This window comes from Dreissena polymorpha, chromosome 4 (assembly GCF_020536995.1).
Source record: "Dreissena polymorpha isolate Duluth1 chromosome 4, UMN_Dpol_1.0, whole genome shotgun sequence".
Classification (NCBI taxonomy): Eukaryota; Metazoa; Mollusca; class Bivalvia; order Myida; family Dreissenidae; genus Dreissena; species Dreissena polymorpha.
Genome location: NC_068358.1, coordinates 63,189,448 through 63,214,931, shown reverse-complemented (window position 1 = coordinate 63,214,931; position 25,484 = coordinate 63,189,448). Strand labels below are relative to the sequence as shown.

Genomic DNA, 25,484 nt, shown 5'->3' with positions numbered 1-25,484 from the left:
TTTATGAATACTTTTGCATATTGAAGATAGCAACTTGATATTTGGCATGCATGTGTATCTCATGGTGCTGCACATTTTGAGTGGTGAAAGGTCAAGGTCATCCTTCAAGGTCAGAGGTCAAATATATGTGGCCAAATCGCTTATTTTATGAAAACTTTTGCAATATTGAAGATAGCAACTTGATATTTGGATGCATGTGTATCTCATGGAGCTGCACATTTTGAGTAGTGAAAGGTCAAGGTCATCCTTCAAGGTCAGAGGTCAAATATTGTGGCCCAAATCGCTTCTTTTATGAATACTTTTGCAATATTGAATACAGCAACTTGATATTTGGCATGCATGTGTATCTCATGGAGCTGCACATTTTGAGTGGTGAAAGGTCAAGGTCAAGGTCATCCTTCAAGGTCAAGTATATGGGTCAAAACTGCGCATGTAATGTCACTTCTGCAATATTGAAGCTAGCAATTTTATATTTGAAATGCGTGTGTATCTCAAGGAGCTGCACATTTGAGTGGTGAAGGGTCAAGGTCAAGGTCATCCCACAAGGTCAAACGTCATATAGGGGGACATTGTGTTTCTTAACACATCTTGTAAACTTTTTAATTGTAAAAAAATGTTCTCTGCATTTTTCTTTAATACAAACAATTCTTAGATGTCACTTTGAAATTATTTTTAATTTGAATTTTTGTGTGAAATTCTTTTCAGGTGGTATTGATGCAATCAGAAGTCAGTCACATACCATCAGTAGTGAGTTCTCAAAGTTGTTCAAGTAAGTTGTCAGTCACATAACATCAGTAGTGAGTTCTCAAGTGTTCAAGTAAGTCAGAAGTCAGTCACATAACATCAGTAGTGATTCTCAAGTTGTTCAAGTAAGTCAGAAGTCAGTCACATACATCAGTAGTGAGTTCTCAAAGTTGTTCAAGTAAGTTTGTCAGTCACATAACATCAGTAGTGAGTTCTCAGAAGTAGTTCAAGGTATAAGTTGCATAAGTCCAGGTCACATAACATCAGTAGTGAGTTCTCAAAGTTGTTCAAGTAAGTTGCAGAACACATGTTTTGATTTTATCCTGTCACATGCCTTTAAATCAGCTGGATAAACCAGGTACCTAATATAGATATTAGGCTAGTTGACCACATGACCCTCGATTATCCCTTAGTTGCTCTTCGTGAATGCGCATGCCTTTACTATTTTTCTATTGATAAATATAACTTTTTTTCTATTAAAAAAATTCCAAATACATGTAATGTACTGTTTTTGTTAAACATTATTATTTTAACAGCATAATTTCGTCTTTATGTATTGAATTAATAACCAAATAACTAGATTCTGTGTGTTTTAACAAGATGGAAGCTAGCCTAAGACTTTACATCACAATGATTTTTTTTCATGCGTGGTTTTCCCATATTTAATATTAAACACTAATACTTGAAAACTATATATTTTAGAAAGATTTCAACGAATGTTGTAAATGTGACAGGATAAATAGAATATAGGTTGGTGACGTGGATGGAGAATGGTTATCTGGCTCGTCGGAGGATCTTATCGGGTTCGCCTTCTGCTCACCCGATAAATTCCTCAGACTTGCCAGATAACCATTCTCCATCCACGTCACCAACCTTTTATTCTCTATATAATGAACCTCACATACAGAGAATAATAAGTCAACGTTGAATACACTTTCATGTATTAAGACAGGCTTATACAATCTTAACCATGAGTCTTTTTGAATGGATCAGTATTTCATGCTGAGGAAATAGACTTATCTGTATTGGACACTTAAGTGGCATTGTATTTTGATCATTTTTTTTTGTTCTACATTTTTTAATGTAAACTCATGCACATGTCTACAAACTATATAATACAAAGTCTACTAGCTGTACAAAAATGTAATTGAAATGCACAAAATAAGATGTCTATCCTGCTTAAAAAAAGGAATATTTTTATTTTATTCAATAGGTTGTCATGAAGGATAACATGAAGATATGGTACAAATGTGTCCTTTTACTTATAAGACAGGTTTAGGAAGGTAGAATGAGTTTTTAGTTAAGTTATGTCTGCTAGACCACTATAATGTGGTTGGGCCCCAGCAGGGTTTTCTATTTGTTACATTGTAATCTTCTAGTAAGATAATAAATCTCAACTTTGTGATATGTGATACAGTGATACTGGATCATTATCTATGTCTATTTGCCAGAATACATGACTCTACATTAATTTGTCTATTGTTATCAGACTTTATTTCACGTAATTAGTTCTCAGCAGTAGTGACTGATGTACAGTGAATGATACAAAGGATGTCTTAAAAACAGCAGCTGTAAATGCTTGAAATTACCATACCAGACAAAGCTGTTTAACAATGAATTCTATATCGTCGTCCCAGATAAGCCTGTGCAGTCCGCATAGGCTAATTACAGACAACTGTTTCTGCCTAAACTGGATTTTTGCTAAGAAAAGACGTTCTTGAAAGGAAAAATATCATAAAAGGGGAAAATGTTGTCCCTGATTAGCCTGTGCAGACTGCACAGGATAATATGGGACGACACTTACGCACATGCAGTACATCCCTTTTCACAGAGCACAGCCCATTTGTTCACTATGAATCTGAAAATATGCAGATATAATGTCCAGTGCCCAAATATTTAAATAAAGGTTATAGTCATCCACTAAGGAAGACTACTTTAATTGATTTTGTGTGTAGAGCTTCAAAGAACTAACCAAATAATTGCTCATTTTTAAAGACCTTATTTAAAAAAATTCAAGCAGGAAATTTCCTCTTGCACATGTTGCCTATGTGCACACAGTGTTAGTAAAGCACATGCTCAGAATTTTACGATTTTTATTCAAATGTGCTTTTCAGGAGCCAAATATCGAAGTGACTCTGTACGCAATGCACAATTATCATGAGTTTTAGGACTGTTATCAGAAGCTGTTTTGCATTCAAGTATTTTCATGTAAAAATGGATTAATGAATAGAGCTAATAGAAATCAATAGACCTAGATGTAAAATCTAAATTTTATTTAATAAAATATCACCTACCAACTGAGACACCTGCCATGTTAATAAACTTTTTATACCCCCACAAACGAAGTTTAGGGGGTATATAGGAGTGAACTTGTCGGTCGGGATCGGTCTGTCGGTCGGTCCGTATTAGTGTCCGCTCTCTAATTCAAGTAGTTTCCATCCGATCTTCACCAAACTTGGTCAGAAGTTGTATCTACATGATGTCTAGGCCAAGTACGAACATGGGCCGTGCCGGGTCAAAAACTAGGTCACGGGGTCACTTGGTGCGTTTTAAAACATTCAGCATGTTGTCCGCTCTCTAATTCAAGTAGTTTTCATCCGATCTTCACCAAACTTGGTCAGAAGTTGTATCTAGATGATCTTAAGGCCAAGTAAGAACATGGGCCTTGCCGGGTCAAAATCTAGGTCACTGGGTCTTTTCGTGCGTTTTTTTACATTCAGCATGGTTTCCTCTCTCTTATTCAAGTAGTTTTCATCCGATCTTCACCAAACTTGGTCAGATGATCGGAAGGCCAAGTTCGAAAATGGGTCATGCCTTTCAAAAACTAGGTCACAGGTTCACTTAGTACGTTTTACACATTGAGCATGGTGTCCGCTCTCTATTTCAAGTAGTTTAAATCCGATCTTCACCACACTTGGTCAGAAGTTGTAACTAGATGATGTGTAGGTCAAGTTCGAACATGGGCCATGCTGGATCAAAAACTAGGTCACGGGGTCACTTAGTGTGTTTAAAACCTCACCGTGTTGTCCGCCTCTCTAATTCAAGTAGTTTTTATCCAATCTTCACCAAAATTGGTCAGAAGTTGTATCTTGATAATGTCTAGGGCAAGTTTAAATATGGGTCATGCCGGGTCAAAATATTTAGTGTGTTTAAACATCACATTGTTGTCTGCTCTCTAATTTAAGTAGTTTTCATCCAATCTTTACCAAACTTGGTCAGAAGTTGTATCTAGATAATGTCTAGGTCAAGTTTGAATATGGGTCATGCCGGGTCTAAAACTAGGTCACGGGGTATCTAAGTGCGTTTTAAGCATCACCATGTTGTCCGCTCTCTAATTCAAGTAGATTTCATCCAATCCTAACCAAACTTGGTCACAAGTGTTATCTAAATGATCTCTAGGACAAGTTTGAACATGGGACATTCCGGGCCTAAAACTTGGTCACGGGGTCACTTTTTAAAATTCAACATGGTGCCCGCTCTCTAATTCAAGTTGTTTACATTTGATCTTCACCAAACTTGGTCAGAAGTTTTATGGAGATGATCTAAGGCCAAGTTAGAACATGGGCCTTTCTGGGTCAAAAACTAGGTCAAGGGATCACTTTTTAAAAATTAAGCATGGTGCCTGCTGTTTTTGTGAAGACGACATGCAAAGTATTATGTGTCAATGTGGCATGTGGGGGTATTCGTCACGTCTGTGACAAAGCTCTAGTTAAGAATGGCCATATACGCGGTGATTTTGTGGAGCGAACTATTATGGAATATCTAAAGCAAATACATTGAAAATTCAAATAATGTGAATACATGCACTATTTAGTGTTGATGTGCGAAGCATGTTTTATATCCCATTTGGTCTAAACATTTCCCAGTTATTTGCCCCTGAACAGGGATAAAAAGTGGGGATTGAGTGTCATTTGTGTTTGTGAGAAAGCTGTAGTTTGCCAATATTTTGACGTGTTGCAGGTGTGTGGAGAATGAGAAATGGCGCCACGTGCAGCCGCTTACAGTCCAAGTGACATGTCATATACGATCATTGATCCAGGAATGCAACAAATGTCTCCACCACACACCAAACTTCATTCTAGAGGTGAGCATTCTGTACAATATAACCCATACATGTATTCACATCTGATGTATTGCAAAATCAATTAAGCCACAGACTTCAGGAATTGTATGGTTGAAAAAAAATCAGTCCACTGCTATTATTGAAGGGAAATTATTTAAAGCGAGATAACACGGTGCTGTGTCATTCTCCTGTTCCTTACACACCCCACACCCCCGCCTACCCCCTCGTTTCGACTAAGAAAATCCCTAGATTTATTTCATGTTAAGGTAATGTCACATACATAGTTTCATCCTCCATTCTGCTTCTTTGACCTGCAGTTCGGCCGGCCGTTTTTGATCATAGATCTTTCCCATATTATTCTTTAATTTTAGAGGTTTTAATTGATTTTAAATAGGCTTGCGGTTTCCAATAGAAGGTTGTTAATGTTGACTAAATATTAAGAAAAGATTAAGAAAGCAGCCAGCTTTTGTGTCTATTTGGCCCCATGTAATTTGCCTCTGATGTCTTACTTTTCATGCCAGAAAAAAGCTTTGTTAAAGTCTTGACATTAAAAAAATAACATTCGCAGATTCAGCAACACACCTTACCAGACCAAAAAGAAAAATAAAACAATATGACATTTCCATTAAATAACATGATGTACAGATACCTGTTTTCATTCTTATAGTCAGGAATGGAAATAATTGATCAGTTATGTTCAGAGTACATGTATTAACTCATTCTTAAAAAGAATTTTTATTTTTTTACAGCAACAAGAGGTTGTGATGGGAGAGTGTGCAAAACTTGCACAACAAGTTGAAACGTAAGTTTTGTTAAGATTGATTATAATATTAAGGAATGTATCCCATTTTTAACTCGGCTGTTTTCGGAGAAGACCTGAGGTATTGTCATAGCCAGCTGGTCGTGTCGTCCGACGTCTGCGTCGTGCTAAAACCTTAACATTTTGTTAAGATTTTGAACATTGGGTCTAAAGTCAAAGTGCTTCAACCTACAACTTTGAAACTTCATATGTAGCTGCATCTTGATGAGTTCTACATGTGACACCCATTTTTGGGTCACTAGGTCAAAGGTCAAGGTCACTGTGACCTCTTTTTTTTTATAAATTCTTACAAGCTTTCATTCATTCAAAACTGCACCTGCAGCAGAGCGTGGCAACTGTTATGCGTTGCTTTTGTCAATTCTCTCACAGCTTACATTCAACCCACACCATTAATTGTGTTGTCTTTCTTTTCTTACAAGTTGAGCTCAGAAGCTATTAAGTTCACAAAAGAAGTTATTTGTATCATAAGCTGCAATAGCTTTTTAAGAAACTTCAAATTCATGCATATATACAATATTTGCATATTACTGTAAGAATGTTTTCATGTGTGTTGTTATGATATGTTTATCAATGTTTTGTTCCTTCAAGTTCATATCCGGTTAAGGAACCTTTTCCCAATGGGAAAAGTAATATATTTTTCCCAAATTGGACCTAAAAATTCTCAATTAAGGATTTCAAAAAACAAAGAAAAAGATAAGTCTGAACATTCTTCATCTCCAATTCTGCTGTATAAGTTGAAACTCAGTATATATGGTACTGAAATCAATTTAATTCTCAAATTTAAAGTAGTTTTTAGCAAAATAATAACAACACAAATTTCCCAATTTTAGTCAAAACAGCAAGATTTTTCCAAATCCAAAGGGACCTGGCAATTTTTTAAAAATGGTTCAAAGGAACACTGAATATATATGAATATATAAGAGCAGAATACAATTGTAGATAAATAAATTCCAGATCGCTACTATGGAATCTCATATAGAATTTCCTCTACGTACCTATAGGCACTTAGTACTGGTGAACCAGCTAACCAGGAAAATTGTAAGTTCGTTCACTGACCTATGTGATGTGACTGAAAAGCTGTATAAAAACTGCAAACAATCCTTATGGAAACAAACAGATATTTATACACATGTTCAGGTACATGTCAGCGACCTCAAAATCCAGTCTGAAGACAGTGAAGATACCCCTTGTCAATCAGCTCACATTCCTAGGCCAGTCTTTCAGCCGCTTTGTAGATATGGCTCTCGGATACCTCGTACAGGTAAGGATTTACCATCATAGGAACCCATGTTCCCTCCAAAATGCTTCTTGATTGATCATGTGCTCTCATTGGTTTTTTGTGTTAGTTCTCACAAAAATGCTACCAATGAAATGATTCCTTATTTAACGATACTTGAAGATGGCCTTGATTGACAATTAAATAGACAGATTTTGAAATGGAAGGTTAAAACCCCTTCCCTGTTTAGGGATTTATCTAAAATCACAAATGTTACCATGTGGGCCTATAAAAACCGCACTTAAATTGTATGAGTTCTATTGTTAATGTACAAAATAAGTAAGCAATCCAAGTGCAATTATCGAATAATATTGCAGACTATTTTAAATGCCATAGACATTATGGAAGCCTTTAAGTGCAAAACATAAGGAAAATTGTACACTCATGAATTATTTATGAGTCATCTTGTTTATTGTAAAAGTTTAAAGAAAGTTGCATTCAAGGAAATGATGCCTTATAACAGCAGTAATTTAAAGACACTGTTTGCATTTGTCATACATGTATTTTCCATTTTCTAGTTGAGTTGTTTTCCAGAATTTATTCTAAGAGAACTGAAATGTCTGAAGGAATTTCTAAAGATGAACATTTAGGCTATTCTGCATGGGGTTTTATGACAATACATAATCACATAATAAGAGATACTGTTTTGGTTTATCATTTTATCTATTAAATATATTTGCAGTCCACTATAATGATGCCTTATCATTACAAGATGTTTGACTGTGAATTAGAAAACCAGAACAAGAGGATTTTTTGTGTTTCAAATCTTGTTTTATGCTCCCGGTTTGTTGGAATATAGCAGTCTGTCTTTCCCTCCAGCACTCCAATTTCCGGAGGTTTTTAAAGCACAGCTTTAAGATATTGAGCTGATATTTGGTATGTGAGTCAACCTACATGACCTACAGATGAAGTGTGAAATTTGTTCCGGTCCTTTGATTTTTGGAAAAGTTATGGGCTTTGGACTTGAACATTTCTCTATAATAACCGTTTCTGGAGGTTGTTCACGTAACGCTTTCAGATATCTTTAATGATCTTTATTATAACCTTTTTCCGGAGGTTTTTTTACGCAACTCTTTCAGATATTGAGTTAATTTTTGTATTTTAGTCTACCTACATAACTTACAGATGAAGTGTGAGTTTGTTTAGGTCTATTGATTTTGGGGCCTTGTTTTCTTTAAAACAAACTGCTGTGGGACTTCAACGCACAGAAGAGGGCATCGTGTTTCACAACCGCAGCTCTTGCTCAGTTTGTTCATACATACATGTTACAACCCTTGATTAATGTGGAATATGACTTTTAACATACATAAATCAATTGAATTATATTGCTAGTTATACATAACGTATTCATTTTAGCCATAGAATTCATAAAAAGGTTATACATATCAAATTAAGATTTTTCAAACATTACTGGTATATAGAATTCAATGTATTGTGCTTTTTATTTTACATTTCAGAAACTTGTAGAAACCCTGGATGAATCTCATACGCCCTTAGCTCTGACCAGCTGTATCAGCACTGTGATCAGTCTGGGCCTGGAGGGGGAACACATGTGTTATGTTCTATCAAGAGTAAGTTGAGGTGAACACATGTGTTATGTTCTATCTAGAGAAAGTCTGGGCCTGGAGGGGGAACACATGTGTTATGTTCTATCTAGATTAAGTCTGGGCCTGGAGGGGGAACACATGTGTTATGTTCTATTTAGAGTAAGTTGACTCATGTGTTATGTTCTATCTACATGTATAGTAAGTTGGGCCTGGAGAGAGAACACATGTGTTACGTTCTATCTAGAGTAAGTTGGGCCTGGAGGGGGAACATATGTGTTATGTTCTATCTAGGGTAAGTCTGGGCCTGGAGGGGGAACACATGTGTTATTTTCTATCTAGAGTAAGTTGGGCCTGGAGGGGGAACACATGTGTTATGTTCTATCTAGAGTAAGTCTGGGCCTGGAGGGGGAACACATGTGTTATGTTCTATCTAGGGTAAGTCTTGGCCTGGAGGGGGAACACATGTGTTATGTTCTATCTAGGGTAAGTCTGGGCCTGAAGGGGGGACACACGTGTCAGTTCTATTTAGGGTAAGTCTTGGCCTGGAGGGGGAACACATGTGTTATGTTCTATCTAGAGTAAGTTGACACATGTGTATCTAGAATAAGTTGGGACTGGAGGGGGAACACATGTGTTATGTTCTATCTAGGGTAAGTCTGGGCCTGGAGGGGGAAAACACGTGTAATGTTCTATCTAAAGTAAGTCTGGGCCTGGAGGGGGAACACATGTTACGTTCTATCTAGGGTTAGTCTTGGCCTGGAGGGGGAACACATGTGTTATGTTCTATCTAGGGTAAGTCTGGGCCTGGAGGGGGAACACATGTGTTACGTTCTATCTAGGGTAAATCTTGGCCTGGAGGGGGAACACATCTGTTACGTTCTATCTAGGGTAAGTCTGGGCTGGAGGGGGAACACATGTATTATTTTCTATCTAGAGTAAGTTGAGGGGGAACACATGTATTATGTTCTATCTAGAGTAAGTTGAACACATGTATTATGTTCTATCGAGAGTAAGTTGAAAGTCCACTGCTTAGATAGCTCGTACTGGCACCATGATAATTCTATTGCATACTGTGGTAATATTTACCGATATGTGTATTATATATATATAGATACAGTCAAAACTGAGAACAGCAGTCGGTCAAGTGAAAATGGCCAAAGTTACCGTTGTCTACGAGTGACTGCTATTCTAGGATCACCACTTTTTGGATGGTTGGTCAGTTGGTAGTATTGCTAGGTTGTTATCCCACCAGTCGTTCGCACACAGTCTAAAACAAAGGCCCATTGCCGATAAGCATAATAACATAAATAATTTCTATAAAATAATACAGAATAATGTCTTATAAATTGATTTAATTTCATAACTATTTTAAAATTAAATCTATGGCTTTATCAACGATAGATTTGTTGTTTACTCATGCATCTTGTTCATTCAGTAAATTTAATCTGACAGTTCGCATTACATTCATTGGGTTGTATTTTTTTTTAAAGATTGTCACTTGTCATTGACGTCATGTCCGAACAAGTATAAAAGGTTAAGCATATTCGCTGTCATGAGCTGAAAGTACAGTGTAACTGTATCGTTTTAATTCAAACAAAAAGACGCCAAAATCTTGTTAAAAATATTTAGTTTGTTATAAAATTTGAAATTCAATGTATATTTTTCTTGAATAGACGATCACTTATTCTTTTATCGCCTTCTTATAACAACACTTGCCAGGTAATTGTTGTTTTAACACCTTATTGGCGATACAGATATATTGACTTTGTTACGCGCTTATGCTTTGTCGTTATAGATGCAGCCGAAAATTGCTACTAATACACTTTCTTATTGTTACGCGCACCTCTTTTGTTTGTGTTCTTAATTTTCGTGACTCGAAAAGACTGGCGCCTGAGTGTCGTTTTCAGTTCAAACATGACTTTCAGGGTAAATATTCTGGCCATTGGCCGTTATGGACAATTTACCGTTATTCTCAAGTGTAAGATAGAGTGTCGGGGGGATTCCAGACTGACCATTGTCTGCAGATGACCATTATTCTTAAGTGACAGTTAGGTCAGTTTTGACTGTATTACTGCTTGATGGGAAATTAGCCACATCATTTTTTGCAATCATCTGCACAGTTATAACTTTAAAACAGTCTTCAATCGTAACAAATACAAGATACAATCTATTAGTAAATAGTTTGGAAAAAAAATTGTAGTCTGAATTGTACAACCTGTGTTTGACACGAAGTGGAAACTGCATAGAATGCGCTTACCTCTTCAGCAATCGGTAAGCAGATATCACCATCGAAGCGCTTTCACTGCAATTATTTAACAGGAAGGTTGCATTCGAGCCTTGTTCGAGATCAGTCGGACAGACACGCTGGAGTTTGCGCATGTCCAGTCTTTAAGAGCGTTGGCCACGATCTGTTGCGTCCCAGAGTCGATACTTGAACTCGAGAAAGAGGGCGGAGTGGACATCTTGACAGACATCTTGTGCGACAAGACCGTGTCAGAAGCTGTGAGGGGAGAGGCAGCGGGCGTTGTGGCCCAAATTACCTCCCCCTGTCTTGATAACTTTCAGCACATCACGGGATTTATTGACAATGTGCAGGATTTGTTACGTGCTTTAATAAGTAAGTGTAAAATTGATTGGTTATGTGCCTTAATAAGTACGTATAGAATTGATTGGTTAAGTGCCTTAATAAGTACGTGTAGAATTGTTTGGTTACGTGCCTTAATAAGTACGTGTAAAATTGATTGTTTACGTGCCTTAATAAGTACGTGTAGAATTGATTGATTACGTGCCTTATTAAGTACGTGTAGAATTGATTGGTTACGTGCCTTAATAAGTACGTGTAGAATTGATTGGTTACGTGCCTTAATAAGTACGTGTAGAATTGATTTGTTACGTGCCTTAATAAGTATGTGTAGAATTGATTTGTTACGTGCCTTAATAAGTACGTGCAAAATTGATTGGTTACGTGCCTTAATAAGTACGTGTAGAATTGATTGGTTACGTGCCTTAATAAATACGTGTAGAATTGATTGGTTACGTGCCTTAATAAGTACGTGTAGAATTGATTGGTTACGTGCCTTAATAAGTACGTGTAGAATTGATTGGTTATGTGCCTTAATAAGTACGTGTAGAATTGATTTGTTATCATAATTATGCTTAAAGCTTATGCTAGTTAACCTAGAAGTGTTTGTTATTCGGTTTAATTTAGATATGTTATGATATTACTTTTATTGTAACATTCACTAATTGACACTTTATTTTAACAGTCTTTTAGTTCATTTAGATCAAACTAAAACTGTAGATTTTGTTGCATCAATTGTCTGAGGATGACAGAATTATCTTAATTATAAATATGTAAATTTGGACATTCCAGCAGCAAAGAAAGTATATCGATATGTTAAAACCACGATATATTTGTAAATGTAATGACTGTATATAAACAATTGGCCATTTAAAGTTAAGATCTTCTTGTTGAAAGTCCACACAAAAATCTTGTTTATGCCCCCGGATCGAAAGATCGAGGGTATATTGTTTTTGGCCTGTCTGTCATTGTATGTGTGTGCGTGTCCAAAAACTTTAATGAAAACTTTAACCTTCGTCATTACTTTTCAATATTGAACATAGCAACTTGATATTTGGTATGCATGTGTATCTCATGGAGCTGCACATTTTGAGTGGTGAAAGGTCAAGGTCATCCTTCAAGGTCAAAGGTCAAATTTATGGCTTCAAAGCGGCGCAATAGGGGGCATTGTGTTTCTGACAAACACATCTCTTGTTTATACCCTTTTTATGCTGCCCTGCTATGGTCATAGTGCAGTGGCAGCAATGAGATACGAGCAAAACTATTATAAAACAGATGCAAAGAAAACTATGCACAGTAAAGTGCAGTAAACGATGGATAAATCTGCAGATAACAAATATTATAGATGATGATCATCTAATTGTTGTGGATCAGTTAATTGAGTCAAATGCCCATAGGATGTGCCAGATATTCATTTTCTTAGGCCTTTTCAATTAAGAATTGAATAGCACTTTTTTGTATTTCAACAGTGTAAGAACTATTGGGAAAAGGACAAGTAATTCACTTCAACATTATTTGTGCGGAAATTAAAGCAGTTGTTAATGTTATGAAAAAAACCACCCTTTCAGACCTTTGCCACACAACCACTTCTCACGAGACATTCCTGCTGGGAGCTGCGGCCATTGCCAACATCACGTTCATGGACAGTCAGACATGCGACGTTCTACAGGGGCTGGATGCTCTCAAGCTGCTCATTCATGCGTCCGGTCAGCCGAAAGCCAAGTCCCTGTTTGTAAAAGATCAGGTGTGTGTTTGCTATGTACTGAATACGAAATGATCATATTTAAAGCTGCGTATCTAGAATGAACATAATTAAAAGGTAAAGGAAGGAGTATGCTCCCAAGACCAAAAAGTTAGTTTCCATCCCTGTTTTGTTTTTTAAAGATTCCTTAAAGAATGCTCAACAATAATGATCAGTTATTTCGATACGCAGATCGCCACCATTCTTGCCAATATGGCCACCACAGACCTCTCACGCCGCGACATCATCTCTTACAACGGGATCCCCCTGCTCATCCACTACCTCGAGCAGCGCCCTGCGGACTGCCGACAAGACGCCGAGGTGTCAGCGTGCGAGCGTCTGCAGCAGAAGGCGGCCATAGCCCTGACGAGGCTCTCTAAGGACGGGGTTACTGCTGCCATGATTGTTGAGTTACAAGGTATGATAGGCAAGTCATAGTGTATAATCTTCCCATAATTACAAAACTTGTGAAAAAGTAGTATTTAACACTAATCCAGTGTTTTCTACGTTATCCATGAAAAGGGAGACAAATCAATCCAACATCTACTACTTAGTGCATTCTGTTTATTTAGATGTGGCATGAAGTAGAAGAATTGAAGTGTTGCATCCGCGGAATAATAATATGTATACAAGCATATACATTTTTTTAACTGTTTTATTTTGTTGATTTTATAGCTGTTATTCAGTTTAATTTCCAATGGCGAAAAGTATCTCTGTTTCCTAAATCCAGTCCAAAAATTCCCAACTGATAATTAAACTTTAAGAGGTTAAGAAATAAAGCTTTAAAGTGTAAAAATTAAGAGTTTGAAGTTTTAATATCCATTTAACTGATACCTATATGTTTAGTATTATCTGTTTTATGTAAGTTTTACCAATAAATATTCAATAGAAATAAATCAAGTAATAATTATTTTTTTCAATTAAAGTAAATTGACGCTAACATTCCCAGTAGTAGAATTCACAAAATGTTGAGGAAAAGCCCTGGAAAAGATTTGATTATTAATCAATCTGACGGATTTAAATGATGTGCAGAGTTAGTATGTGAACCAAGAGGCATCCAACCTATTTTTAGTATGATGATATTTGCAAATGAATCCATAAGCATCCCATGCACATGTGGGCACAAAATAAAAATAATTTCTCAAGTACATCATATCATACAACATGAATAAGCACACTGGTAATCTGAGAATCAACACATGTGTACACAATGCTACTGATTGTATCATTTTAGTTGTTCTGAGACTTTTTCAGATCTATTAAACAATCTTAGGTTAACTAAGACTGGTTCAGATGTATTGTACACTTTCAGGTGTACCACGACTGGTTCAGCTGTGCAGGAGCAGCGAAGAGAGGAACGGAAGTGAGGCAGTCTTGGTGGCCAGCCTTGTAAGTGGGGACAAGAATGATGTACAGTTATAATGTTAATTTAAACTTAAGGAGCATTTTCATGCCCCCAGCATCTACTGATGCCCATAGGCATAACGCGATTAGCCTGTCAAATTAATACTTCCATTTGTACAAGGTTTATACAAAATGACATGTTTCAGATATTTTCAACGCTACCTACGAAGCTTTCAAACACACTCACATCACCCTTATCTCATATTTGACTTTAACATTGATTTACCTTTGGATTTATACTGATTCAGAAAGTTTTTATTCTTGGCTTACTAAAAATAATGCATATCATCTAACATCCATAATGCTATAAATCTTTGATACCTGCTCTTTGAACGCATTAACACACCCACAGCACTTGACCTCATTTTGACATCCGTAATGACCTACTTTTTAGATTAAGACTAATTCAAAAGGTAATTATTCTTTGTTTCTCCAAAATGAGGCCTTTTGTCTCACATAAATAATGTGTTATACAAAGCTTTGATATTTGCATGGATTATGTCTTCGAAAACTTTCAACACACCCACAACAACTTGATCTTTAGACTTACCTGCTTTTGGACTGATTCAGAAAATTCTTGGTCAACCCCAATTAACCTGTTGCTTGTTATCAATTCTACTTTCTTGAAAGCTTTGATAATTCCATGCAATACTCCAGACACTCACACATCATCTGGCCTCATTTTGAGCTTGACTGTTTTTTGGACTTTCATGGACGTATAGCCTAACAATATAAACTCAGTGTAGGGCAATGTTTATCAATAAAAACAAACAAGATTTGTGGTTTCACCTTGCTTTGATACGGATAGTAAGATTTGTGGTTTCACCTTGCTTTGATACGGATAGAAAGATTTGTGGTTTCACATTGCTTTGATACGGATAGAAAGATTTGTGGTTTCACCTTGCTTTGATACGGATAGAAAGATTTGTGGTTTCATCTTGCTTTGATATGGATAAAAAGATTTGTGGTTTCATCTTGCTTTGATATGGATAGTAAGATTAGTGGTTTCACATTGCTTTGATATGGATAGTAAGATTTGTGGTTTCACCTTGCTTTGATACAGATAGAAAGATCTGTGGTTTAACCTTGCTTTGATGCAGATTGAAAGATTTGTTGCTTTGATACCCATGTGTTTACAGGCAGCTCTTCGTAAGATCTGTGCTCTGTGCCCGTGTCCAGACATCACGACGGTGGACTACCATCAGCTGATTAAACCTCGACTGATGGACTCATTCCTGATGTGCTCAAAAACAGATGAAAACTTTGTTTAACTCTAGAAATAGCCTATTCTCCATATTTTTTGGTAAACCGCCCTAATCTGTAGGTCTTCTGTACAATGCCAACCCATTTTATCTTCAAGTGGTAGTTTCAATAATTACATTTGATACAGTCTGTGATTTTTTAAAGATTTTTGATTCAATAATGTGGTTTATACCTAATGTTCTGTATGGTTTTCCAAAATCTTGCACATTTTCTACAGATGAGTGGTATTTTTCAAAATCTTGCACATTCGCAGATTAATAAGTTTTTCCAAAATCTTGAACATTTTCTGCAGATTAGTAGGGTTTTCAAAAATCTTGAATATTTTCTACAGTTTAATGGGGTTTTCCAAAATCTTACATTTTTTTGGTAAGTCTATATAAACATACACATGTATGTTGACTTGTTGAGTTTATCATGTGCTCACAAAACACAATATTTGTCTGCCTATATAATTATATTAACACCACATATTTATACATGTTGCTGTTATAATGTCCACAATTATGTGATTTATATTACAGTTACTTTATTTTTATGTGCTCATCTGTACATTTTAGCGGCAGTCAAAAAAGCAAACATGTATGTCAAACATGTTATGGTTAATTTTTTGATGCTGTTATTCAGACACCCTCCATTTATAAACAGGATATTTACAATTTGTATACGTTATAAAATTATTTACACTATGTTTAATATTGTAGGTTGTTTAAGAATGATTGACAATCATCTGTTTTCTTTTGTCTTTATGTAAATAGTGTTAACAGTATTTGCTGGGAAATTTGTGCACACTAGAATTTTTTTTAGTAAATGAACACTCACTTTGAATTGATGTCTAGACAAGGATATATTGTACAATCATTTTCTGATTAAGAAATCCATTATTTCATGTGTCAACGAAACAACCATTTTTTCAACAACCACAAAATTTCATGCAGACGAATACAAATATTTAAGTTTCATTTTGACCACGATTGCCCCCCTTTGTTCCTTCAGGACTTAAAAAGGGCATTTTCCTACCGATTCTAGGGGCCGGCACATACTTTACGGGCCACTTTAGGGACCAAGGATTCAAGCTAAATTACATTCCTTTTGTCAATATACACTATGTATGTAATGAAAGGTGTACATTTTTAATTTATCAAAAGATTGTACAAGGGAAAAAACTAAGTATTATTATAAACATTTCTATCTATTACAATGAAGGGGTGTAAGGGATATAATTTGACTATTATAAGCTCATTAATTCTGAACACTTATTTCTAACATCTGAACATATAAATTGACAGCCATGCAGATAGGCTTCAAAACATGGCGTGTAACTACAACTGTCTTCCAGTTGCTTAATTTGACTTTTAGTATCTTAATTTGGAAAGTCATGGTTTGATTAGCATAGGCATTTCATTTCTATAATATTTTTGTACACACACCTTTTATTTCCTATTTTTGTCTTTTAATTGATTTTAGTCGTGCTCTGTGAAAAAGGGGTTTAATGCATGTGCGCAAAGTGTCGTTCCAGATTTGTGTATGCATAATGTATTTTGAGTTTCAATTTTCCTATCTGGGCCACTGTTTTAGTTTGTGTGATATTTAGCGTTTTACGTGAAAATGTATAAATATTGTATAAGTAAATTTATGTGGAAAAATTTACTGTTTTGTGAACTTATCCATATTGACAAAGACCCACACATATTAAGTAGAAGCCTATTTAAAATGAAATGAGAGTACAACTGTATATGCAGCAAGGAAGGAACAAATAATATTATGGGAAGCATGTGATGATATTTAATACTGCTATACAGAAAGGGGCCAGTTTGCTTGGCGTATTAAAAGCTCAGCTGTTCACTGTATAGTCAGAGCTCCACTACTGACCCAAATGCTGGCGTTGGCGTCTACAAAATACTCTTGTCAAGGCTGTAGTGCACACTCTCTGTTTCACTGTTTCTACTTCAGGTATACAAGTAAAACATCACACATGTGCTTGGGGTTATTGTGTGAGGTCGCTGACCAAGTTCAATAACTTGGATATGCATTGTTGAATTATGATATTTGAAAAAGAACGTTACATATGTGTTGAGGATCATTATGAACAATTACTCACAAAGATTGGTAATTGTTTCCAGAATTTTAGCAGGATTATAATGCCCAGTTTGTACTTATAAAAGTCTGGTTAAGGTTTGTGGGCTGGTAGAAATTCATTTTTAAGTTTACAATGGACAGGTGCATATCTCTGTTATTACTACAGATATTGAATTGAAACTTCACTCATATCTTTTGGTCACTGACGAAGGCCCATAACTTTGACCTGCAATTTTGCAGAATTATGCCCCTTTAATACTTTGCAGATGTTTTTTTGATATTTTTAAAACGTCACTGAGCAAAATCTGAAATTTCACATATGTCTTCAGGATCATTTTGAAAAGTCACTGACCAAGGTCCAAATCTCTGAGCTTTAATTTAGCAGATTTATGACTCTCATTGTATTGTTTTTACTATAAGGATACAGATATTGCGCTGAAATTTGATGTGTAGGTAGGTTACATGCTGATGTAGTGAGGGATTGCATTTGGGGACCAACGGAGTTAAGGTTTCTTTTACTCAAATACCAACAAAAGTGTTTCCCCTTGAAATCTGTTTTGCTTGTTGGTAGTTTACATGCAGACCTCAAGGTCATTGTTACTTAAAGTTGTAAAATGGTTTCAGCTAAATAACTTTGTATACCCCCACAAACGAAGTTTAGGGGGGTATATAGGAGTGAGCTTGTCTGTCTGTCTGTCGGTTGGTCCATATTCAGTGTTCGCTCTCTAATTTTTAAGTTGTTATCCCCCGCCATAGGCGGAGGGATATTGTTTTGGGGTTGTCTTTCCATCCGTCTTTCTTTCCGTGTTTCCGTCCGTCCGTCCAGAGCCATATCTTGGAAGTGCTTTGGCGGATTTCATTGAAACTTGGTATGAGTATATATATGGATAAGAGGATGATGCACGCCAAATGTCATTATACACCATCTGTTAATAATCGAGTTATGGCCCTTTGTATCTTGAAACAAGAGATGTGTTCGTCAGAAACACAATGCCCCCTATTGCGCCGCTTTAAAAAAAAATAAATAAAAATTGACCTTTGACCTTGAAGGATGACCTTGACCTTGAACTTCCACTACTCAAAATGTGCAGCTTCATGAGAACGCTGCTTTGAAATTATTTTATGTTTTTTACCTTGAAGGATGACCTTGACCTTGAAGGACCACCTTGACCTTGAACTTCCACCACTTACTATGTGCAGCTTCATGATAACGGGGCTTTAAAAAATGTGGTTTTTTGTTGACCTTTGATCTTGAAGGATGACCTTGACCTTGAAGGATGACCTTAACCTTGAACTTACACCACTCAAAATGTGCAGCTTCATGAGAACGCCGCTTTGAAAAAAAAAAATGACCTTTGACCTTGAAGGATGACCTTGACCCTGAACTTCCACCACTCAAAATGTGCAGCTTCATGAGATTCACATGCATGCCAAATATTAAGTTGCTATCTTCAATATTGATAAAGTTATGGCCAATGTTAAAGTTTTCGGACAGACAGATGCCATATATTTGACATTTGACCTTGAAGGATGACCCTGACCTTCACCTTTTACCACTCAAAATGTTCAGCTCCATGAGATACAAATGCATGCCAAATTTCAAGTTGCTATCTTCAATAGTGAAAAAGTTATGGCCAATGTTAAAGTTTTTTTTGGACGGACGGACAGACTGACTGACATACTGATGGACAGTTCAACTGCTATATGCCATCCTACCGGGGGCATATAAATGCTTTTTTGAATGTCAAATATAACACTTTTGTGTCCAGAAGCATATTTGCGGGGATATCAATTCAACGAATTTGCTTGTTTTCATCCGATCTTCACCAAATTTGGTCAGATGTTGTATCTAGATGATGTCTAGGTCAAGTTCGAATATGGGTCATGCCGGGTCAAAAACTATGTCATGGGGTCACTTAGTGCATTTTAAACATTCAGCATGGTGTCCGCTTTCTAATTCAAATAGTTTTCATCCAAGCTTCACCAAACTTGGTCAGAAGTTGTATCTAGATGATCTTAAGGCCAAGTTCAAACATGGGCCATGCCGGATCAAAAACTAGGTAACAGGGTCACTTAGTGCGTTTTTAACATTGAGCCTGGTGTCCGCTGTTTTTTGTGAAAGACAACATGCAAATTATTCTGTGTCAGTGCGGCATGTGGGGGTATTCGTCACCTTTGTGACAAAGCTCTACTGGAGTTTGAAAGAGAGAATGTGCTGTAATCATTTATCTGGGTAGCTTTTACCCTGACCTCGATTCAAACTTAATTGAATTCAAATATTTTTTTGGACAGTGTTGAAAATCGAGTCACTTGACAAAGTCACATTGCGTGTTATAGTTTTTTACTTTCAGCTTTAAATTTACATGTACTATATAACGTATATTCCACTGTAAAGATGTCTGGGTGGTCATTAAATCAGGATACTGACAGATATTGTACATTATACTATCAGAGCTGAAGAATAGTCGTGTGCATTGTTTTGGAACAGCTCTTGTTGATGAGTAAAAATCTTATGAATCAACATTGTGATATGATATTTTATACAGTATATTAAAATATGTTTGTATTAAACTATTCTTCTACATTATCATATATTGATAGTAATTTTTATGTGATATAGTTCATAAGAGAGATCCAGATATGTTTAATCAGATTCCTTATCTAATATGTTTTTGTTGTTTTTTCATACATGCATGGAATGTCAAATATAATTTGCTGTTTTGTCGCCTTAATCACAATTGAACTTATTGATATAAGCCTACTAATTATCGCAATGTTAAAATGTATTCACATGCATTATATAAGTCCCTTGTAGTCAGTTTGCTCTTTGATTATTTAGACAAATTTATTGTGTTTAACACTGACATCAGTTTTAGATGGTTTGCTTTAGAAACACATTTTATTTCTATAGTCAGATTTTTATTATGCCCCACTTCGAAGAAGAGGGGGTATATTGTTTTGCTCATGTCGGTCCGTCCATATGTATGTCCGTATGTCGCTATGTCCATCCACCAGATGGTTTCCGGATGATAACTCAAGAACGCTTAGGCCTAGGATCATGAAACTTCATAGGTACATTGATCATGACTCGCAGATGACCCCTATTGATTTTCAGGTCACTAGGTCAAAGGTCACGGTGACCTGAAATAGTTAAATGGTTTCCGGATTATAACTCAAGAACACTTAGGCCTAGGATCATGAAACTTCATAGGTACATTGATCATGACTGGCAGATGACCTCTATTGATTTTCAGGTCACTAGGTCAAAGGTCAAGGTCACGGTGACCCAAAATAGTAAAATGGTTTCCGGATGATAACTCAAGAACGCTAATGCCTAGGATCATGAAACTTCATAGGTACATTGATCATGACTCGCAGATGACCCCTATTGATTTTCAGGTCACTAGGTCAAAGGTTAAGGTCATGGTGACCCGAAATAGTATAATAGTTTCCAGATGATAACTCAAGAACACTTATGCCTAGGATCATGAAACTTCATAGGTACATTGATCATGACTTGCAGATGACCCCTATTGATTTTCAGGTCACTAGGTCAAAGGTCAAGGTCACAGTGACGTGAAATAGTAAAATGGTTTCCGGATGATAACTCAAAAACGTTTATGCTTAAGGATCATGAAACTTCATAGGTACATTGATCATGACTCGCAGATGACCCCTGTTGATTTTCAGGTCACTAGGTCAAAGGTCAAGGTCATTTGAAAAAAAAGTTATGAGCTATTGTCATCACCTTGGCGTCTGCGTCTGGTTAAGATATTATACACTAACTAACTATTATGAGGGGACTGGGCTGGCAAAGTTAGATAACTCTGGTGTGCATTTTGACAGAATAATGTGCCCTTTTTATACTTAGAAAATTGAAAATTTGCTTTAGAAAAAAGGATACTTTTTGTGATTGGGAATATAGCCGAATTTCGGCTATAAAATCGGGCCAAAACAAAACCCTGCCTAGGATCATGAAACTTCATAGGTACATTGATCATGACTGGCAGATGACCCCTATTGATTTTCAGGTTACTAGGTCAAAGGTCAAGGTCACGGTGACACAAAATAGTAAAATGGTTTCCGGATGATAACTCAAAAACGCTTATGCTTAAGAATCATGAAACTTCATAGGTACATTGATCATGACTCGCAGATGACCCCTATTGATTTTCAGGTCACTAGGTCAAGGTCATTTGAAAAAAAAGTTATGAGCTATTGTCACCTTGGCGTCTGCGTCTGGTTAAGTTATTATACACTAACTTACTATCATGAGGGGACTGGGCTGGCAAAGTTAGATACTTTTTGTGATTGGGAATATAGCCGAAATTTGGCTATAAAATCGGGCCAAAACAAAACCCTGCCTAGGATCATGAAACTTCATAGGTACATTGATCATGACTGGCCGATGACCCCTATTGATTTTCAGGTCACTAGGTCAAAGTTCAAGGTCACAGTGACACTAAACAGTAAAATGGTTTCCGGGTGATAACTCAAGAATTCTTAGGCCTAGGATCATGAAACTTCATAGGTACATTTATCATGACTTGCAGATGACCCCTAATGATTCTCAGGTCACTAGGTCAAAGGTCAAGGTCACAGTGACAAAAAACGTATTCACACAATGGCTGCCACTACAACTGACAGCCCATATATATGGGGGGCATGCATGTTTTACAAACAGCCATTGTTTGTAACTATATATATTCAGAAAGTTTGTGGTCGTTCCATATAACAGTATATTGCATAAATATATTTTTTTATTTAAGTCAAAACAAGTTAGTATTGCTTTAATCATTATTATTTTCTGCTTTTGTTAAAAAATAGGTATTTACTAAGAAAATTTTAAACATCTTAAAGTTACAATATCAAAACATTCTATGACATGAAATTCTGTAAGTGACAGTTCTGTCATGAAGTAACATCTTTATTAAGATGTGAAAAATTTCTGCTTTAAATGTATAGTATACAATGGATGCAAACGGATACAATAATTCTTTCAACAGCTCTATTAGTCCCCAGTTAATGTGTTTTTATGTAAACTGTGTAAGGCACTGTACAGAAAAAGTGCAATCTATCAAAATTGTTAAGACAAAGTTTGAATGTGGGTCCAATTCCCTTTTTGCCTATGTAGTATAGGTCATTGATGTTAACTGATATGCGAATAGCCACCTTTTTGGGGTTTTAAATGATCCTCTATTAGTCTGGGGACACATGTTACATTACATATAAGAGTTGTCTTGAATAGCGAATAGATCGGTAGATTCACAGGGTATTTTCTACATGTATTTTTAAAATGTTGCATAGGTTTTAAAAATCCGATGGATGAAACATCTCAATGTATTTAAGATGTGTGTACCAGTTACTGATATTGTGTATTTTTAAAGTGTGTTTTTTTCTTGATGTTTTAATTAGTATTGGGTTGCTGTAATATGTGTAAAATACTGTATAAATCGTTATACTTTTTTGTAAAGAAGTATCTTAACAATAAATTGCACATGTTTATAAGTAATGATAATTTGTATGTACTTATAACACTATATAGCGGTAGTAAAATAGATAATAACAACATCAGTGATAGATGTTGGCAAACATGTGCACTAAGGTTTCATGACTGATCCAGACAACGATGCTATACATTTACATTCCACATCTATATGGGTAAATAGTTCCCTTTTATATATGTCTTTTACATTAAATTCAGATGGTCATTAGGTTTGTGTAGTGTTTAGTCCAATATACATGTAGCAGTGACAAAGGTCGAGTGTTTGTGCTTTCGTTCGTACGGGCTTGTCCTGACTGTAACTTCGTCATTGAGTATATAATTTTGCAATAACTTGAAGAAGGCGTCAGATGTAACACCCGTAAAATTAGCTCAAAGGTCAGGGTCACTCTTAGAGGACAAAGGTCAATTTGATTATACATCATCTTTTTCGGACTATAACTGACTCGTTCATCATGCATCAAACAGTATGTCTTTTTACCTAAAAGGTAATAAAATTGAAAGGTAAACATCTAAATGCGGCCATACAACTGTTTTTTTTTATTATACAGTTTGAACGGTTTATTATACTATTTGAACATGATTAACCAAATTTTTCTCCCCGTGTGGAAAATGTGTGTAAACCCTTCAGCAAAGGTCAAGGTCACACTAAAGTCCTCAGTTCAAGCGTGTGCATTATTAAGCTTATTCAGTAATTTCAAGCATTATTGACTTTAGGTTTCAAATGTTTCTTTGTGGTAATACTGATGAAAGGAATTCTGAAAAAGTGTTGTTGTTTTTTTAAAGAAATATTAGCAAAAACTGTCGACCAATATACTTAGCATGGTATTAGCTATTGTGAAAACACACAGCAAAGCAAATGTCATCTGAAAATGTATACATGTATATGTATGATAACAGTGCCTTTGAATACCAATCAAAAATTGTATAGTTTATTATAAAACAATTAACTGTAAGTTGTATGCATTGATGATAACGTTATTGTATGAATACCAACAGCTTTTCATCTTAAGTTGTAATACGATCTCAATAAATATACATATAATACAGATTAGCTTTTTTAACTAATGATTCGTTTCTCACCCTTCAAGTTTCCGCCGCTTAATGACACTTAAAAAATGTGTATGTGCGTGCGCGTGTGTGTGTGTGCGTGTGTGTGTCTTACATAAGTGTTTAAGTGGTACATATTATCCCATGAACTTGTGTACAAATGCAGACTCATTGCATTTTAAACACGTACGCGGCAGTTTAGTTTTACGCAAATTTGTTTTGACTGTAACAACGGTTGCGCAATAAGTGTAAGCTTTTTCGGATATTCGAATAAAAACGGGATGCATAGTCAATAAGGCAATGATACCAAGAAATAAAGTATCATGAAGTTTAGAAAATTGATAAACAATGTGTAGCCCCTGAATTACACAGTTAGAATCGACCAGCATTACTGCGACTTTTTTTAACAACAAGCAAGAATCTGATCATCTCATTACAGAAAACAGTCAATACTTCCTTATAACTGCAAATGTTTGTGTCGCAAGTACGACATGTTTAAAACGGATAGCTTTCCTTCAAATTAAGCAATTTGTCATTGAATCATCATATATTTAAAACATGCCATAAAAGTATATGTGTTATATATAAAATATAATCAAAATCGTTATGTACGTTTCATGCTATGCTTAAAAATAAATCAGAAAACTTTAATTTCTCAAACAACGGCATAAGATATCAACTTTTGTGTAGAGTTGTTTGAGATAATTTACTACATAGAACTGAGCAATTTTTTTTTTATCCACGACGATCTGAGACGTCTGAATCATGTGCGGATTATGGTGCACCTTGCCGCACGTGTATATAATACTTGCATTTTTGTTTCGCTTAATTTAATTTTCTCTGACCAATATGATTCGAAAAAAACTAACATTGTGTTTATTTTTGGTACGCAGTTGATTAAAAAGCACATTGATGTACTCTAAGGCATTTACAGGCTGGTCAATCGTTAAGCAAATTATTTGAACGTACGCCGGTACCGCATCTGCAACCCACTTATAATACACACATAACGTCATATTACACGAAAGCAATGCAATCTAAATCTTTCTATTTTAATATAGTGAAATCATTTTTGTGACACGCTGCAATTCTTAAGAAAGTACAATGGGATCACGAGTAGCATAGGGGAATTTGATAACGCCCGTATTCTGGAATGGGAAAACAACAGCTTTAAAAATACACTTTTATAATGGATTTTCAATATTAAAGATATATTCTAACATTTTACAAAACAATGACCCGCATTATATTGAGCAAACAGGATCGGATATTTATTTTGTTCATTTTCAGTCGTGATGCGTTAGAACTTAGCATTTATTGTTTGACTGCGAATTATGTTTTGTATTGCAATTGTGAATAAAAGAGCCGGTTGACTTAGCAAATATCCCCCGCTAAAGGCGGAGGGATATAGAATTG

General features: G+C 35.8%; 1 protein-coding gene across 1 annotated transcript; it reads left to right on the top strand.

The window, feature by feature from the left end:
• The first annotated feature begins 1,011 nt into the window (after positions 1 to 1,011).
• On the top strand, positions 1,012 to 24,069 carry LOC127876288 (protein inscuteable homolog). Its single transcript, XM_052421415.1, has 10 exons — positions 1,012 to 1,035; positions 4,705 to 4,828; positions 5,557 to 5,609; positions 6,765 to 6,888; positions 8,361 to 8,474; positions 10,770 to 11,067; positions 12,600 to 12,775; positions 12,965 to 13,190; positions 14,085 to 14,161; positions 15,316 to 24,069. Exons 3-10 carry the CDS (start codon positions 5,572 to 5,574, stop codon positions 15,445 to 15,447), a joined length of 1,185 nt encoding a protein of 394 aa, XP_052277375.1. The 5' UTR covers positions 1,012 to 1,035; positions 4,705 to 4,828; positions 5,557 to 5,571; the 3' UTR covers positions 15,448 to 24,069.
• Positions 24,070 to 25,484: the final 1,415 nt, after the last annotated feature.